The 18,842-nt window shown below is 44.9% G+C and overlaps 1 protein-coding gene across 5 annotated transcripts in view; it reads right to left on the bottom strand.

The window, feature by feature from the left end:
* Nucleotides 1-6,047: 6,047 nt before the first annotated feature.
* FUNDC1 (FUN14 domain containing 1) overlaps nucleotides 6,048-18,842 on the bottom strand; it is a 42,071-nt gene continuing 29,276 nt past the window's right edge. The window contains exons 5-7 of one of the 5 annotated variants that reach the window (XR_012898271.1): nucleotides 17,822-17,915; nucleotides 8,084-8,153; nucleotides 6,048-6,435 (exon numbers count right to left, since the gene is read on the bottom strand). Coding sequence is in view for 1 of the 5 variants with exons in the window: in XM_075912798.1 (XP_075768913.1) it covers nucleotides 17,859-17,915 (57 nt within the window). In the remaining 4 variants the exon portion in view is untranslated. Of the gene's footprint in view, nucleotides 6,436-7,842; nucleotides 8,154-10,912; nucleotides 11,137-17,401; nucleotides 17,505-17,821; nucleotides 17,916-18,842 lie in introns of those variants that run through there. The other 4 variants (XR_012898273.1, XR_012898270.1, XR_012898272.1 and 1 more) reach the window with 4 other exon arrangements.

Below are 18,842 nucleotides of genomic sequence, written 5' to 3'. Positions count from 1 at the left end.
GTAATTGTGTTGTTATATAATGTATCTGGGGCAGGGTTGTAGTGCTGACTAAAAATGTCTAAATATAAAGAATAAGACAAGATCAAATAAGATTAACTTTAGGGATGCTGAATATGCTTGATGCAGAATTTAAAACAGTTTGGAAATAAGGGGAGGAAATGGAAAAAATAATGTTACTATTACTGATATTATATGGTGATGGGATAGGCAAAGTGCTAACTTACTATTATTTATGCAGGGATATTTTTGGAAGTAAAGGTGAAATCTTCCTCACAGATTTTCCATTCTAATGCGCCCCTCCCTGCAAGTCTGTCACATTTCCCAAGTGAAGAAAGTTCAGTCACTTCCACAACACAGTCCTCCCATCAGACTAAAATTCTGGAACATTCTCCATGTTGCCTACACTAACAGGCGCCGTAGATCTATTTCTGCTATACAAATAACATAGCTGAAGTCAACATACTAACTGCAGCATCTTGCGTGTGATAAGGTTGGTGAGGGCTGCTTTCCATAGATGACAGCTACTCTTTTCATCTTGGTGGAGTACCGTTGTCAACGGGAATGTGCTCAATGATCAATTTATGGCATTTAAGCAGACACAATAAATTGGCCAGTGGATTCATCGCTGCAGAGTTGATCCCTGGTGCAGTATAGACAAGGCCTGAGGCTTTGTGCATGAGGAGGAGGTGGAAGAGGACAGGCTGCAGGATCATGAATATCAGGTCCCCATGTACTGAGAAGTAGCTTTGCTAAAAAAAGTAATGGAATCATTCACAGGGTAAATTCTGTGTTGCATAGATAAGCATTTCCTCCTGTCAAATTGAAATATGTTGCCTTTCAGTTTGATTTAATGACCCTTTGTTCTTGCATTTTGAGAAAAAAAATGACCTCCTTTCTGTAGACCATTGATTATTTTGTATTCTCCTCATATTTATCTCCTCTGTTAATTAAATATTACATCTCTAGATGTTCTTACATACCTATAGTCGCTTTAATTTTCCACCTCTGGCACTCCTCTACTTGTCATATCCTTGCAAAGGTTGGGTGACCAGAATTAAATGCTCTATACCATGATACTATGAAATTATAATGTGGGTGAGATAATATCTCCTCTTGGGCCAACTTCTGGACCTTGCCTGAACCTGAAGAAAAGCTGAATAAGCTTGAAAGCTTGTCTGTCTCGCCAGCAAAAGTTGGTCCGATAAAGTATATTACCTCACTCGCATTGTCTCCGTGATAGTCTAGGACACACATGGCTACAACACTGCATACATGAAATGATAATGACATGCTAATATTTTCAGTGTTATTTTCCCTCCCTGTGTCCTGGCAACTGGTTTGCTTTTTTGACCACTGATTTTCACTGAGCTGTCCACAGTGGTATTTGAGTCATTTCCTGAGTTGTTATAGTTTATTTACAAACTAGCAACGTTTATGACCATTCAAATTATTCCCTCCAGTATGCCATACTTTCCATGTATCCGCATTGTTAATCAATAATGTATTTATTTAAAAGTTTTAAAAAAGTATTTTTTGCCACTATGTTGTCTGCTAAGGTGTTAGAACTTTCTGGAATTCCTCAGTGTTCTCTAAATTTGAGTAACCTAAATAATTTGGTGTCCTCTGCAAATGTTGCCATCTCATTGTTCCCTCCTTTTTCCAGATAATGACAATTAATCAACATTGGTCCTAGCATGATACCTCATGGTATTATCATTTCCATATTGCATCCCAAAAAATGACATTAAAAGAATGTTCAAGTTGCAAAGTCAAGTCCTCAAAATTTAGGAAATTCCAGAATTAAGGCTATCTGTGCCCACTTGTGCATATGCATTAGGAATCATGTTTAATTACAGGATCCATACTGTTTTTCCACAGGACTTCTGCCTAATTTAGTGCCTCGGATGAATGGTGCTCATTGAATAGATAGCTATTCAATATTTTTGATCCATGAAATAACTCCATCTGCCTATTATCTAACTAGATGATCAACGCAAACTTACTGAGAGACCTAAATGAAGGCTTTGCCATATCCTTGTTAGGAATGTTAGATAGCAGGTATCTGAATAATCGTGTAACCACATGAAATCATAGAATCATAGAATACTAGGACTGGAAAGAACCTCGAGAGGTCATCAAGTCCAGTCCCCTGCCCTCATGGCAGGACCAAATACTGTCTAGACCATCCCTGATAGACATTTATCTAACCTACTCTTAAATATCTCCAGAGATGGGGATTCCACAACCTCCCTGGGCAATTTATTCCAGTGTTTGACTACGCTGACAGTTAGGAACTTTTTCCTAATGTCCAACCTAAACCTCCCTTGCTGCAGTTTAAGCCCATTGCTTCTTGTTCTATCTCCAGAGGCCAAAATGAACAAGTTTTCTCCCTTCTCCTTATGACACCCTTTTAGATACCTGAAAACTGCTATCATGTCCCCCCTCAATCTTCTCTTTTCTAAACTAAACAGACCCAGTTCCTTCAGTCTTCTCTCATAGGTCATGTTCTCTAGACCTTTAATCATTCTTGTTGATCTTCTCTGGACCCTCTCCAATTTCTCCACATCTTTCTTGAAACGCAGTGCCCAGAACTGAACACAATACTCCAATTGAGGCCTAATCAGCACAGAGTAGAGCGGAAGAATGACTTCTCATGTCTTGCTCACAACACACCTGTTAATGCATCCCAGAATCATGTTTGCTTTCTTTGCAATGGCATCACACTGCTGACTCATATTCAACTTGTGGTCCACTATAACCCCTTGATCCCTTTCTGCTGTACTCCTTCCCAGACAGTTGCTTCCCATTCTGTATGTATGAAACTGATAGTTCCTTCCTAAGTGGAGCACTTTGCATTTGTCTTTATTAAACTTCATCCTGTTTACCTCAGACCATTTCTCCAATTTGTCCAGGTCATTTTGAATTATGACCCTATCCTCCAGATTAGTCACAACCCCTCCCAGCTTGGTATCATCTGCAAACTTAATAAGCGTACTTTCTATACCAATATCTAAATCATTGATGAAGATATTGAATAGAGCCGGTCTCAAAATAGACCCCTGCGGAACCCCACTTGTTATGCCTTTCCAGCAGGATTGTGAACCATTAATAACTACTCTCTGAGTACGGTTATCCAGCCAGTTATGCACCCACCTTATAATAGCCCCATCTAAGTTGTATTTACCTAGTTTATTGATAAGAATATCATGTAAGACCGTATCAAATGCCTTACTAAAGTCTAGGTATACCACATCCACCACTTCTCCCTTATCCACAAGACTTGTTATCCTATCAAAGAAAGCTATCAGATTGGCTTGACACGATTTCTTCTTTACAAATCCATGCTTGCTGTTCCCTATCACCTTGCAACTTTCCAAGTGTTTGCAGATGATTTCCTTAATTACTTGCTCCATTATCTTCCCTGGCACAGAAGTTAAACTAACTGGTCTGTAGTTTCCTGGGTTGTTCTTGTTTCCCTTTTTATAGATGGGCAGTATACTTGCCCTTTCCAGTCCTCTGGAATCTCTCCTGTCTCCCATGATTTTCCAAAGATGATAGCTAGAGGCTCAGATACCTCCTCTATCAGCTCCTTGAGTATTCTAGGATGCATTTCATCAGGTCCTGGTGACTTGCAGGCATCTAACTTTTCTAGGTGATTTTTGACTTGTTCTTTTTTTATTTTACCTTCTAAAACTACCCTCTTCCCACTAGCATTCACTATGTTAGGCATTCCTTCAGACTTCTCGGTGAAGACCGAAACAAAGAAGTCATTGAGCATCTCTGCCATTTCCAAGTTTCCTGTTCCTGTTTCTTCTCCTCACTGACCAGTGGGCCTACCCTGTCCTTGGTCTTCCTCTTGCTTCTAATGTATTTATAAAAAGTGTTTTTGTTTCCCTTTTCCCCGTAGTTAGGGTAAATCTTAGGGTATGTCTACACTAGCTCCCTAGTTTGAACTAAGGAGGCTAATGAGGGCGACCGAAATTGCTAATGAAGCACGGGATTTAAATATCCCGTGCTTCATTAGTATGTTCCCGGGCAGTCGCCATTTTGGAAATTGACTAGCCCAGAGTAACTGCCTGCATCTACACGCGGCAGTGAAATGGGAGTTCAAAGTAACCCCTTAACTCGAATTAGCTGGTAAACCTCATTCCAGGAGGAGTAACAGCTCATTCGAGTTAAGGGGTTACTATTTGATAGTCCCTGTGGCCAGGTCTGGCAGCCAGTGTGCTCCCAGCCCAACTCTTGGGGAGCCATCTGCCACCCTGCATTGCTGCCTCTCTATAAGCTCTCCTTGCAGACTGGCTGCCTACCGCCCCACGCTGCTGCCTCTGACACAGAGGCAGCAGCAGGAGATGATAGCACAACAGCTCCTATCCACCGGGGGGGGGGGGGGGGGGGGGGCGGTCCAAGCTCCCTGCAGACAGAAGCTGCTCCGGGAGATGTGGAGCAGCCACTGTCTGTAGGGAGCTTGGACCTCCGCAGACAGGGGGCTGATACCACAAAGCAGCCTCTGCCTGTGGTGGGCCCAGGCTCACCGTGGACAGAGGCTGCTCTGGAAGATGCAGAGCTTGGACCCCCATTGACAGGGGGCTGCTACCACAAAGCAGCCTCCCCTGCTTCCCCCTCCCTTTCCACCCCCCCGCCATGCTACCTCTGATAGAGACAACAGTGCAGTGGAGGAAAGCAGGTGGCACTGCAGAGTCAGTGCTGGGGGGAACTGGCTTTTAAGCCAGCTCACCCCAACACCGGTTCCAGCTTCTGTCCCCCCTTGCTGCCTTTGATACAGATTTTGGATCTTGTTCAGCATAAAAGCTTTACGATGCTGACATTAACCTGGTGCACCTAATGCTGGAACATGTCCAGAGTGTACCCAGGGTCTGCCAGAATGAGGAAGACTCTCAGAAGGCCATGAACATACTGTTTGTCGAAGCACTTGAGCTGAGCAAATTGCAAATGCTGCCAGCATTCGATCTTCTGGATATAGTGGAATGCAGGTTCTGGTGCCGTGAGATAAGCACAGACTGGTGGGACCACATTGTAATGCAGGTTTGAGATGATCAGCAGTGGCTATAAAACTTTTGCATGCATAAGGCCACTTTCATGGAAGTTTGCTAATTACTTCCCCCACATGAGAATATCAGAATGAGACTGGATCTGACAATGGAGAAGCAATTGGCAATAGCCCTGTGGAAGCTTGCAATGCTAGACAGCTACTGGTCCATTGGTAATTAATTTGGAAAGGGGAATTCTACATTAGGGGTGTTCCCTAACTGTGGCGGGGCAATAGATGGAATGCACATCTCCATTTTTGCACCTGGCCACTTTGCGAAGGGGAACCAAAGTGCTTGCAGTACTTCTCGATGGTTCCAGGGGCTGGTGGATCACAAAGGCTGTTTCACTGACATCCGTGTGGGATGGCTGGGAAAGGTGCTTGATGTGTGCATCTTTAGGAACTGCAAGTTGTAACTTTTTCCCAGACCCGAAAAATTACAATCAAAGATGTTGAAATGCCAATAGCGATCGTTGGAGACCTATACTGCTCCTTGCTCTGGTGGCTCATGAAGCCCCATACAGGCAGCCTGAACCACAACAAGGAGCAGTTAAACTACAGGCTGAGCAAGTGAAGAATGGTCGTATAATGTGCTTTTGGGTATTTAGAAGGAAGGCTCCGCAGTCTGCCAACTAGAGTAGATGTAAGCGAGAGCAACATTCCCATTGTGGTGGCAGCCTGCTGTGTGCTCCATAATATTTGTGAGCGGAAGGGGGGAATATATTTGTCTGGGTGGAATGCCAAGGCATAGCACCTAGCCAGGGATTTTGATCAACCAGACATCAGGGAAATAAGGAGAGCACAGTGAGGGACAGTGCTAGTTAGAGCTTGAGAGATAGTTTTATGATACCCAGTTTTGACAGTCATGCATGTTGCTCTCAGTGAGGTACCTCTGCATTCAATGTTCTCATCTGTAACTCCCCCCCCCCCCCAACACAAGCAAGAAAGAGACTGTGGTTCACAAATCATGCGTTTTTAATAAGGGAACACAGAACAGTGACAGAAAAGGAGCCCAGGGCGAGAGCTTTGGGGGGAGTGTGTGCTAACAATTGTGAGGAGAGTGTTTTGCTTCTCGACACATCCCTGGGAGTTGAGTGTGAGTCTGTCCTTGACTCCTCTCTCCCCCGCCCACTCCCGCCTTCTAGAGCCCCTGGGAGAGGAGGCCTATGGAACTTGGTAAAGAGGGAATGTTGGTTTGCAAGGGGTGGAGGCGGTGCCTGTCCAGGAAGGAGTACCGGATGACAACACTCTCTCCTGGTGCTTCTCTCCCTGTCCAAGTTGGCAGATTGCATTTGCTCCTGGGACATCTCTTCCCTTGTCCATTTTCACCTGTGGATTTGTGTGAGGCAGACAGCGGGTAGGGGGAATGCACACCAGGCTCATTGCTGTTCCCATGGTAACAAAAAGAGAAGAGCATGCTTTACAGGAGCTCCACTGTAGAATGTAAAGCCTAATCTGTTAGAACAAAATGAAGGTCTGTCTAAAGCAGTGTTTCTTAAACTATGTTCCATGAAACACTGCTAATCCGTGAACAACTCGCAGGTGTGCCGCGACCTCTTCCTTGTTATTATTACTTCTTTGCTTTTGTCTTTTTTTGTCTGACAACAATTTTTCTTTTTTGAAGAAAATTTCCATAGGTGTTCCGCATAAAAAAACATTATTGTTTGGTGTTCCGTGGTCTCAAAAAGTTTAAGAAACACTGGTCTAAAGACCATAAGGACATGTTATGAACAAGGCCACAGTTATCTTTCAGGTGGTTACTTTGCAGCAGGTACACCTCAGGGTTCTTGATGGAGCAGCTGGACTTGGTTTTCTGGCAGGCAGGGCAAGGAACAAGCCAGGGCATGAACCTTCGGGGAGAAAGGATTAGAGGGCCTGGGCATGGCAGCGGCTCACACAGCACCTGCGTGTTCAGCACTCCCCGTTTGCCAGGAGAGTGCAACTTTCCCTTGCTGCAGGCAGAAGTAAGCAAATGGGAAGTGGGAGGGGGTCCAGTTGTGACAGTAGGGTAGGGGCTTATGTGGCACCCATGTGTTCCGCCCCCCTTCCTCCCCCCATTTTCTGGGATAGTGTAACTTTCCCAGAAGCCAAGAACATCAATTTTCACGGTGCTGTGTCTGCACTACCCGAAAGTCAATTGGTCAAGATCAAATTTAGTGGCTACTCCTCATATAAAAGCAGGAGTACAGAAATCAGCTTTAATGGCCCTTTAAGTCGGGCTTAGTAGTGTGGAACAGGGAACAGGCTTAGTGGTGTGGACTCATTGTTTAGAAAATCGACTGAATGAGGCTAAATTCGACCTAATCTCCCTATGTAGACCAGGCCCGATGAGCTATTTACATGAATGCCTACTAACAAATGATGATGGCTGTAAATAAATGCTTTATTGGGAATGCATTCCTAGAGTGCCTGAGGTATACCACAATCTAGCCCTTCCTCACTGTACACGATGAAAGCATGTACTTTGTACTAGTCTGCTTCCTACGGGAGAGATTTATTTTAGTTTTGTATCTATGCACCTATGATAGGAAGAAGGCCATCAGGATGTGTCTTCTACTTCTGGCTCTTCTTTTACACAAATAGTGAAGCTGCCATCCTTAAAAGAATGCTAGGGGAGTGCTGATTTGCTCTGTGCATGCTTGGTTCTAGTAATACATTAGGAAATGTAGATATGTGTAATACTTGTTAGGTACATCAGTAAACTATTACAGTTAACCATTACATTTGTCTATTTTGTATAATTTATAATAATACAGTGCATACAGATGAGTAAAAATAAAAATATCAGCTGGTTGTAGTAAAATATTGTTATTATTACTTCATGCATTGATGAACTTTCATTTTGAAAGTCTGCTATTCAAAGGAAAACAATGAAGTGTGCAATCACAATTAATTCCAGAGATTAATGTTATGTCTACATGAACAGAAACACAGTACAGCGGCTATTCATTACTATTATGAAATAAATTATGGCTGTTTCTAATTAAAGGAATTTTTGAAATAATAATATACAACAGAACTTTGGTTACATACACAGAGAAAAGTCACCCCAGATCAATTCCATGGAAGTCATGGGAGCTCCATCCATAATGGCATATAGAACCTAAAGAGAAAGGAGAAATTATAGCAGATTTGTTATTATACATTATTTTATGGAAATGTAAAGAGATGTTGTCCATGTTTGAAGGCCCCTAATTTGACCTACTGTGCAAATTTATCCCTTTATATCAGTTGCAAGCAGGGAAGTAAATAAGGAACCCTGGGAGATGCGACTTTCCTTGCAACTAACCTTGGACTAACAAGGATTGGGACCATGAGGTAACAAGCGCAAATGGTTTTAATTGCTTTAACCTACTCTGGAGAGAGGGGAAAGGGGAAACTCACTCTCACTATCTGCAATCTCACTTGCAGGCTGACGAAATACAGACTGAGCGCCAGGCACAAGAAGGAGTTCATGCTGAGTTCATACTGTTGATCTCTTCCCGTGATGACTCCAGAACTGGTTTGTTGGCCAGGCTATCCGAGCAAAGGACACCCTCAGGAGGTCCTGCTTCGTGATCCCCCTTTCGGGTTCTCTCTCTTTCATGGATCGATGATGTACAGGCCATGTGCAGCTTCTGGGTACATTGGCCTTCTTCACTGTCCTTGCTGGGCCATTTGCACTCTATGCTGGGGGCAGTGTGCACTCAAGTTCAGGTGATAAAAGTTCATCACCCATTGCATGTTCGTTTCCCACACATACTATGCATTCATTCAGGAAGGGGGAACCGTAAGGGGAACTTACAGAACTTAAGCCGATAACAATTCAGCTTTATAGCAATTATAACTTGCAAACAGAGAACAACATCCTTTGCCCACAACAGTATCTACTTATAAAGCCTATGTCATTCTTTTTATGTGTGTTTTTCTCAAGCCAATGATTTACTATGCTATTTAAAAAAAAAAAAGTATTACAGCTAATCCAACACTGCTGTATAACCTTGCAACAATAAACCAAAAGGCCATGTTAAATAGCTAATGATAGCCAATGGAGAATTGCCCTTGCATAGGGGAATTTTTTCTAGATAGCAGAGATCTCTCTGCCACTTCCTATGCCAGCTGTCTCTCTCCCATACTCCAGTCTATTGCAAGATGAGGCAGCGGTGTGTCAGGAATGTTCTATGGGTGAGTCATAGGCAGAGCATAGACAGGAGAAGGTGCAGTGGAGCAAAGCTCCATTAAGCCTGGTCCCTCACTGTTATGAGTTCTGATACCAGCAGCAAATGTTAGAGTAGGAGGGGGCCTGCTCTAATTTCCAATGGAGTTGGGAAGCTAAGGATTAAGGAGCAGCAATTGGCTCCTTGTCGCCATACCTCCCTTGTATCCATGTGTAGTTCAACTAGAGTGGAGAATCAGGGCCTCTATGGTGAATGTCCAAGGGGACATTATAGACACAAATGAGTTGTGCATTACTTATATGTTTTGTACTGGGCATGGGCAACAGGAATAAGAGGCAAGGTGATGTAATGCCTTCTCTGAGTCTTAGAGCTCAGCCTGTCCCCTCTTCCTATCCCTATTCTGACCCTGCTGGCTCCCACAGCAAACTTGAACAAAGGAGGTTTTATTAGACTCCATATCCCACTGAAATAAAATAACCTTTTGGAAATAAAAATCAGATGAGACACAATGCATAGGAATAATTCAGGCAGATTACTGGAAACTCCATGAGCTGATACATACAACATTTCCTCATAATTCTTCTATTGCAGGGCATGGGGAAGGTTTGAAATGGCGGTAGCTCAGCCCACAAAGACTGCAAATTTCCAAGTTGCCACCAGAAACCAAGGTCCTCTGCACAGAGGCTCTGTTCCTCTTCGTTGATTCCTGCTTCTTGAGGTTCCTTGTCTGTTGGGCTTCTAATAAACTCTGCATCCAGAGGTCCCCCATGTCATCCCCACCCACTGGAATTCCCCCTCACAATTGGCTTTGCAGTATGGAGTGGAAAGTAGCACATGTTAATGCTGCCTTGGTCAACAAGAACTTGTGCTGTTTTGTCCCGAGCAACTGGAGTGGAGGAATGATGTCATTGTACGGCAAGCCCACACCACCAACCCTTTCCTACTGTTGGCATTACCCATTTGAGCAATGAAGCCCAAACCCCAGGAAGGAAGGGGTGGCCTTGGGAACTACAAGAACATGTACTCCACTTCCACGCCCCTGGATAGAAATAAAAAAGTTTCAGTTTCCTTCTACTCATATCAGTGGATGGGAGCATTTGACCTCTCAGATGTAGCCATGTTGCTCTCAAATTAGGCTTCTTATTTATCAGTTTTGCATTACTTGTATGCTCTGTAGTAAGCAGAGGCAATGTGTATAAGAGGCAAGGTGATGTAATGCCTTCACTGGGTCTTAGTGCTCAATCTGCCCCCTCTTCTTATCCCTATTCAGACCCTGCAGGCTCCCCCAGCAGTCTGTTAGAGTCTCATTTAAACATTTTATTAGTTTGTTGCTGACAATTATAAAATCACATCTCTAAAAAATCCTTGAATAGCTCATTGAATCAGAATCACAGAACACTGGAAGGAACCTCGAGAGGTCATCGAGTCCATCCCCTGCCTTCACGGCAGGACCCAGTACCGTCTAGAGTAGACCATCCCTGACAGATGTCTATCTAGCCTGCTCTTAAATATCTTCAGAGATGAAGATTCCACAACCTCCCAAGGCAACTTATTCCAGTGTTTAGATGCACAATCTGAGTACTGTATTCAGCTTTAGCCTTAAATGCTTTGTTCTTCAGACATTTAGTTTTTAAAATAAATTCTTCAAAAGAGCACCCTTATCTAAAATACACAATGTAATTTTAATTATAATACAAATACTTGCTTCCCAAGTCTTCCTATCCTTTCTCTCCGTCCTTTTTCTCCATTGGCAATGTGTGGGGTGCACAACCGAGAGTGTGTGTCTCCCCAAACTCTGTGGGCAGGAGAGGCAAGGGCACAGTCAGCAGCCAGTGCGGGGACTAGCAGAGGGGGTTTGCAGAGATTACAGGGGCCTGGCGCTGGGTGGCAGCAGGAGTTGCCCCTGGGTTCCTCCCATCCATATGAAGGCTTAAGAGAACATTTAAAATAAAAAATCAGCTTAAAATACTGATAAAGTAAAACAGAGAAGGGCTGCATCATGTATTCCATAATATTTACTACTGTATTCAGCAGGATAGCTGGCTTGCCCTTTCTACAAAGTTTTTGCAAATAAATCTCTGACCAACTTCAGGATATATCAAAAACCTGTGCCTGACTGTTATTCCTAAATTTAATGCTTTTAATTAGGTACCTTCCAGTCTTCACAATCCCACATGCCGTGGAAAACATGCTCCATTTTCTTCAGAAAGACATTTTAGAAAACTGGTTTTTGTAAATATCATTTGCTACATTTGGGTTTAGGGATTTGGCTGGAAAGGGTAAGCAGAGAGGGGGAGGGAAGAGAAGAGAAAGACTGTGAGAAGGGGGCAGGGCCTGGGCAGAGCAGAGGTGCAGTATGGTTGGGGCCACGGGCTGTGGAGCTTGCCTCTTCAACCAGCAGCTTCACTCACCACCTATGGTATTGGGGCTTGGGTCAGGGTTGATCTCCATATGCTGTGAAAATGACTAGTAGTTCTATTAAGTGCTCCAATTTCCTGGAAACACTGTGCTTTATATAAAGATGTGAAGAAAATCTCTCTGTAAATAAGTGCCAAAACACTGAGCCATCAAATTAATGTAATGAAACATGGTAACAGTCATTGAAAAGAAAGCGCTGCAAATTCTAAGCACTTGCAATTTTTGTTGATCTGAGATAAAAACGGGGGAGGGGGGAAATGTACATCAGAGAAATTTGTCATGAAAGTATTACTGACAACTTCTTTTTTATGTTAATTTTTTAAACCAGGCCTATTTACTTGTCAATTGCAAATTAAATCAGTGAGAGAGATTCAATTAACACATTATACTATTCCCTGTGAGTACAAACATGACTCACAGCAATTCATACAGAAGACCAGCTCTTGCTTAGTTTAGCTACTAATGACCTGCTTTGTTTATAAAGGGATCCTATTAACCAAACAAAGACAACTTAATAAATTCAATTTAAAGTAATTTCAGGTACCAACCCTGCAAGGAGGCCTTGTGCCAATTTTTGTAGTTCTACAATCAGATTTTTCTGTTAATTTCTAAGGTTATTTCTCTTCTGTTGCCCCATGAAAATTATCTGCCCTGGAAAATTAGGTTGTATTAGAACATGACCTTGGGGAGTTAGCACAATGATAAAGAAAATGTTGCAGTCTTAACACAGGAGTCAGTAATGTTTAATAGTGTAACTAACAGTTATAAAAAACCAGTGTAATGCTGAGCAGTCTTCTGAAAGCCACTTCCCAACACCATTTCCCCTTGTCTATAGTGCCCGGTCAGTCTGGGTCAGGATTCTACCACTTTGGTTCAAAGGCAATATGCTGCATGGCAGGACAGAGGTAAACTATGTGAACTGAAATATTTCCTTGTTTGCGCATGCAAGGGCTATAATATCAGTGGTTGGAAACCACTTGTAAGTGTTGGAGATGGGAAAAGGCCATAAGAAAGGTTTGTGAACATGACTCTGAGAGAAAACAGAGGGGTAGGGTTTCTTGAAGAAACAGTTTCTGAACATGAAAATTGCCTACTGTTGTTTATTTCTACTATGTTCAGAGAAATATATTGTGCACATTTTTTGTTGTAAATACAAAAATTATACCTGGAAAATACCTGGACTCATATCACAAATTTCATATCCCAGTGGAAATAAACTCGTAGCGCTCCAAATTTTGGGTGACCATTCGCACCAACAGACAATGAGGGTACGTCTACACTACAGCGCTAGTTCGAACTAACTTAGTTCGAATTAGTTAATTCGAACTAAGCTAGTTCGAACTAACGCATCTAGAACTAAAAACTAGTTCGAACTAGCGTTTTGCTAGTTCGAACTAGTAAGTCCACATTGAGTGGACTCTGAACAGGGCTTAATGATGGCCGGAAGCAGTGCCGGCAGGGCATAAAAGGAGGACTTAGAGCATGGAGATACTGTCTCAGGCTAGCCGAGGGCTGCGCTTAAAGGGTCCCGACCCCCACCCCGGACACACAGTTCTAAGGGGTGCCCCGCTTGCAAAGAAGTTCTGGCTTGGAGTGCCCTGAGTGCCCACACTGGGCACATCACACCACTCGGCCATCAGCCCGGCTGCACTTGCCGCAGGCTGCCATCTGGGGAGAGGGAGTAATTGGGGGGCTGCAGGAGAGCTTCCACCCCCAGAAGCCCGCAGAGCCAGCCCAGTCCTCCCCATCGGGGGCTCGTACCCCATTCCTCCCTCACCTCCTTCCACTTGCCCTTCCCTAGCCCCCCTTCTTATTGATGTACAAAATAAAGATAACGTTTCTTCCAACAGTGACTCTGTCTTTATTGAAAAAAACTGGGGGAGACTGGGAAAAGGAGGTGGGAGAGGGGAAGAGAAAGGCTGGGAGAGGGGAGGGCAATTAACATGATCAGGGGTTGGGAACAGGTCCCAGATGAAGAGAGGCTACAGAGACTGGGACTGTTCAGCTTAGAAAAGAGGAGACGGAGGGGGGACAGGATAGAGGTCTCTAAAAGCAGGGGTTGGGTGGAGAGGGTGCATTCAGAAAAGTTCTTCATGAGTTCCCATAAAGAAGGACTAGAGGACACCAAAGGAAAGGAATGGGTAGCAGGCTTCAAAGTAGTAACAGAAAGTTGTTGTTGTTGACAAAGCAAATAGTTAACCTGTGGAACTCCTTGCTGCAGGAGGCTGTGAAGGCTACAACTAGAACAGAGTTTAAAGGGAAGTGAGATCAAGTGATGGAGGTTGGGTCCATGGAGTCCTATTAGCCAGAGGGTAGGAGTGGTATCCCTGCCCAAAGTTTGTGGAAGGCTGGAGAGGGATGGCACGAGACAAATGGCTTGGTCATTGTCTTCGGTCCATCCCCTCCAGGGTCCCTAGGGTTGGCCGCTGTTGGCAGACAGGCTACTGGGCTAGATGGACCTTTGGTCTGACCCAGGACGGCCATTGTAAGCTCAGGGCTCAGTGTCGGGGGTCTCAGTGGACCCCCTTGATTTTCATGCACACCTGGTCCTGGGTGGCCAGGCTGGCAGCTCTCCTGCCCTAGACGGCCACTTTCCTGTGCCTAGTGCGGAGATCGTGGACGAGGTCCACGATGTCCGCACTAGCCCAGGAAGGTGCCCGCCTCTTGCAGTCCAGGGGAAGCTCCCGGGAGCCGCCAGCCTGGTCCCGGCAAGAGGGGGTGGGCTGGGGGGCATCGGGTGGGTGGCTCTGTGCCGTGCCAGGTGCAGGGTCTGCTAGCTGGGTGCTGGCAGGCTTGCACCTGGCACGGGCACCGTAGCCAGCCCGTGCCCCTTTAAGGGGTCCGGGGCCGGGAGGGGGGCATAGAGTTTCCCTGGTGTTGGCCAGAGTGGCCACCAGGGAAACCTGGGGAGGGCTAGCCTCCCACTAGTTCGAACTAAAGGGCTACACAGCCCTTAGTTCGAACTAGCTAGTTCGAACTAGGCGTTAGTCCTCGTAAAATGAGGTTTACCTAGTTCGAACTAAGCGCTCCGCTAGTTCGATTCAAATTCGAACTAGCGGAGCGCTAGTGTAGCGCATAGGAAAGTTAGTTCGAACTAACGTCCGTTAGTTCGAACTAACTTTCTAGTGTAGACATACCCTGAGAGATTCTATTAGCATGTTTAATCTAAATTTTTTCTTTTAATTTTAAATATTAATCTACATTTATGTGGTTGTCTGGAGGATGAAAGGAAGGCACTGTAGTACATAATTGGACTTTCAGAAAACAATTTTTATTTAAAATAAATTATCTGGCTTGGGACAGTTTTGCAGAGTTTGATAAGCAATGTGGGATTTTTGTTTGTTTTTAAATATCACATGGTAGTCAATGAAAATGTATAGTAGTGATGGATTTGTATCAATAAAGATCTTCTCTGAGACTTGCTCTGTCTTTCTATCCTCAGGATAACTCTTCCATATTGTTTCCCTTTTGTTTTAGTTGGCCACAAGGTTACTTTGATTATCTTCATAAAAGGAAGAGACAGAAAATACCTATGGGTATGTCTACACTACAAAGTTAGTTCGAACTAACGGACGTTAGTTCGAACTAACTTTCCTAGGCGCTACACTAGCGCTCCGTTAGTTCGAACTTAATTCGAACTAACGGAGCGCTTAGTTCAAACTAGGTAAACCTCATTTTACGAGGACTAACGCCTAGTTCGAACTAGCTAGTTCGAACTAAGGGCTGTGTAGCCCTTTAGTTCGAACTAGTGGGAGGCTAGCCCTCCCCAGGTTTCCCTGGTGGCCACTCTGGCCAACACCAGGGAAACTCTATGCCCCCCTCCCGGCCCCGGACCCCTTAAAGGGGCACGGGCTGGCTACGGTGCCCGTGCCAGGTGCAAGCCTGCCAGCACCCAGCCAGCAGACCCTGCACCTGGCACGGCACAGAGCCACCCACCCGATGCCCCCCAGCCCACCCCCTCTTGCCGGGACCAGGCTGGCGGCTCCCGGGAGCTTGCCCTGGACCGCAAGAGGCGGGCACCTTCCTGGGCTAGTGCGGACATCGTGGACCTCGTCCATGATCTCCGCACTAGGCACAGGAAAGTGGCCGGCTAGGGCAGGAGAGCTGCCAGCCTGGCCACCCAGGAGCAGGTGTGCATGAAAATCAAGGGGGTCCACTGAGACCCCCGACCCTGAGCCCTGAGCTTACAATGGCCGTCCTGGGTCAGACCAAAGGTCCATCTAGCCCAGTAGCCTGTCTGCCAACAGCGGCCAACCCTAGGGACCCTGGAGGGGATGGACCGAAGACAGTGACCAAGCCATTTGTCTCGTGCCATCCCTCTCCAGCCTTCCACAAACTTTGGGCAGGGACACCACTCCTACCCCCTGGCTAATAGCACTCCATGGACCCAACCTCCATGACTTGATCTCACTTCCCTTTAAACTCTGTTCTAGTTGTAGCCTTCACAGCCTCCTGCAGCAAGGAGTTCCGCAGGTTAACTATTTGCTTTGGGAAGAACAACAACTTTCTCTTACTAGTTTGAAGCCTGCTACCCATTCCTTTCCTTTGGTGTCCTCTAGTCCTTCTTTATGGGAACTCATGAAGAACTTTTCTGAATGACCCCTCTCCACCCAACCCCTGCTTTTAGAGACCTCTATCCTGTCCCCCCTCCGTCTCCTCTTTTCTAAGCTGAACAGTCCCAGTCTCTGTAGCCTCTCTTCATCTGGGACCTGTTCCCAACCCCTGATCATATTAGTTGCCCTCCCCTCTCCCAGCCTTTCTCTTCCCCTCTCCCACCTCCTTTTCCCAGTCTCCCCCAGTTTTGTTCAATAAAGACAGAGTCAATGTTGGAAGAAACGTTATCTTTATTTTGTACATCAATAAGAAGGGGGGCTAGGGAAGGATAAGTGGAAGGGGGTGAGGGAGGAATGGGGTACGAGCCCCCAATGGGGAGGACTGGACTGGCTCTGCGGGCTTCTGGGGATGGAAGCTCTCCTGCAGCCCCCCGATTGCCCCCTCTCCCCAGATGGCAGCCTGCGGCAAGTGCAGCCGGGCTGATGGCCGAGTGGTGTGATGTGCCCAGTGTGGGTACTCCGGGCACTCCAAGCCAGAACTTCTTTGCAAGCGGGGCACCCCTTAGAACTGTGTGTCCGGGGTGGGGGTCGGGACCCTTTAAGCGCAGCCCTCGGCTAGCCTGAGACAGCATCTCCATGCTCTAAGTCCTCCTCTTATGCCCTGCCGGCACTGCTTCCGGCCATCCTTAAGCCCTGTTCAGGGTCCACTCAATGTGGACTTGCTAGTTCGAATTAGCAAAATGCTAATTCGAACTAGTTTTTAGTTCTAGACGCGTTAGTTCGAATTAGCTTAGTTCGAATTAACTAATTCAAACTAAGTTAGTTCGAACTAGCGCTGTAGTGTAGACGTACCCTATTTGATTATCATCTCCATCCCTCTGTGAATGCAGCATTTAAATCCTTGACAGGACATATCAGATGTTAAATTGATATTTTATTTATCAGTGCCATGTTTAATCTGTAAATCCATCTAATGAGAGAAAGGTCTACAGTTTGGTTCCAATAAAAATATTTTGAGCATTTAATTGACTTTGCTTCTGATCCCTTATTGAACTTGCAGCAGCCTCTGTCATTTGTTGCTGAGTCAAAGAACGCTACATTAGGTAATCCTGGATATTAAGGCAATAGATCTTCCATCCCCAGGTTAATTAGAGATTAAGAGAAGCAATACGGATGATCAAGGAGAGCAAAACAAACTCAGATATAATCTTAATCAACATTACCTCACTTATCAGGAACGAATGTTGTTGCTTTTGTCATAACTTTTTGGACTTTTCTTATCATTTCTGTGCCCAAGATTGTCTCTTTCTCTTTTCAAAAGCCTGTCTGAAAAAAACCCCAGAGGGGTATTTTCCTGATTTAAAAAATAAGACGTTTATCACAAAAAAATGAAATGTGTCTTATTTGCTAAAGCCCCATTAAGATGTCACTATTTCCATTGATTTGTGAGATGTCTGTCAGTGTTAGAAGGGGAGCAAAAAATTGCAGATATTTTGTTCTATCATGTTAGTGTTTTCTTTACTGAATAAGGAATAACCCCATTAATGTTACTTTTAAAGGGACTAATTTGGCAAAGCAATATGAAGTAAAGGTGACGATATATTTTCTGAGTCTGAACAAAAAACATCAGATTTTTTGTTTACCTTTTGTTCCATTTCATGGCATTAAGTTGGCCAACATTCACATGGCTAAGGATCTATTTTCACAGCTCCAAGGTAATGATACAGGTTGGCATCCCTAAGCAAGAAATGAAATAGTCAGATTGGACACAACATATCCAATCCCCAGCACTGTAGCTTCACACATTGTATCTGCAAAGTGCACAGCAGAGCAAATCTGGTGAGTTTTGAAAGATATCCCAGGAGAAGAGCTGGAATAATAGAGACTGCACTTCAAGGACTTTGGCAAATCCCTTTATGGGAATATGCATGTGCAAGTTTCTCTCAAAAAAACACCAGTTTTGCAATGTATGTACTACATGACATTTATTAGTACTATACAGCATCAATGGAGCACACATTAAATGTATTAAGAACTAACTGATGAATCTCAAAAAGCAGTTGTGAATGGATAATCATTAGGAAAGCGGGGGGTGTTTCTAATGGGGTGCTGCTGGGATCATTACTAAGCCCAACACTTTCATCAATGACCTGGAAGTAAATACAAAATCACTGCTAATGAAATTTGCAGATGACAGAAAGCTCAGCTGAATGACAGATAACGACAAGGACAAGGCAATCATGCAGAACAATCTGGATCACTTGGTAAGCTGACCAGAGGCAATGGGAAGGCTGAGGTTTGGAGCTGGGTGTGGGTTTGCCAAGAAGCCAGAGGCACAAAGGGAGGTCAGACACTGCTGGAACTTTGGCCGTGGCAGGCAGGCACTCATCTTGGCCTCAGAGCAAGCAGAGGAAGTGGTGAGGTCAGGGTGTCTGTGGCAGAATGGTGTTCCCGGTTCTCCTCCGTAGGCCTCCATGCCGGTTTCCTACCATGGGTTCTGCCTGCTCTGCCTCTCTGAGGCAAATAATACTGTTCTAACCAGCCATTTCTCCTGAGTCCAGCCCCTAACTCCAAGGCACCCCCTTTCCCTTGCACCATAGGGACTGGGCTAGAGGAGGAGGGGGCCTGGACCGCTCCATATCACACCCTCCCCACCTACAGAGG

The sequence above is a fragment of the Pelodiscus sinensis genome, chromosome 1, assembly GCF_049634645.1.
Source record: "Pelodiscus sinensis isolate JC-2024 chromosome 1, ASM4963464v1, whole genome shotgun sequence".
NCBI classification, from domain to species: Eukaryota; Metazoa; Chordata; order Testudines; family Trionychidae; genus Pelodiscus; species Pelodiscus sinensis.
The sequence above is the reverse complement of the archived record's forward strand: the minus strand, read 5'-3'. Positions and strand labels throughout refer to the sequence as shown.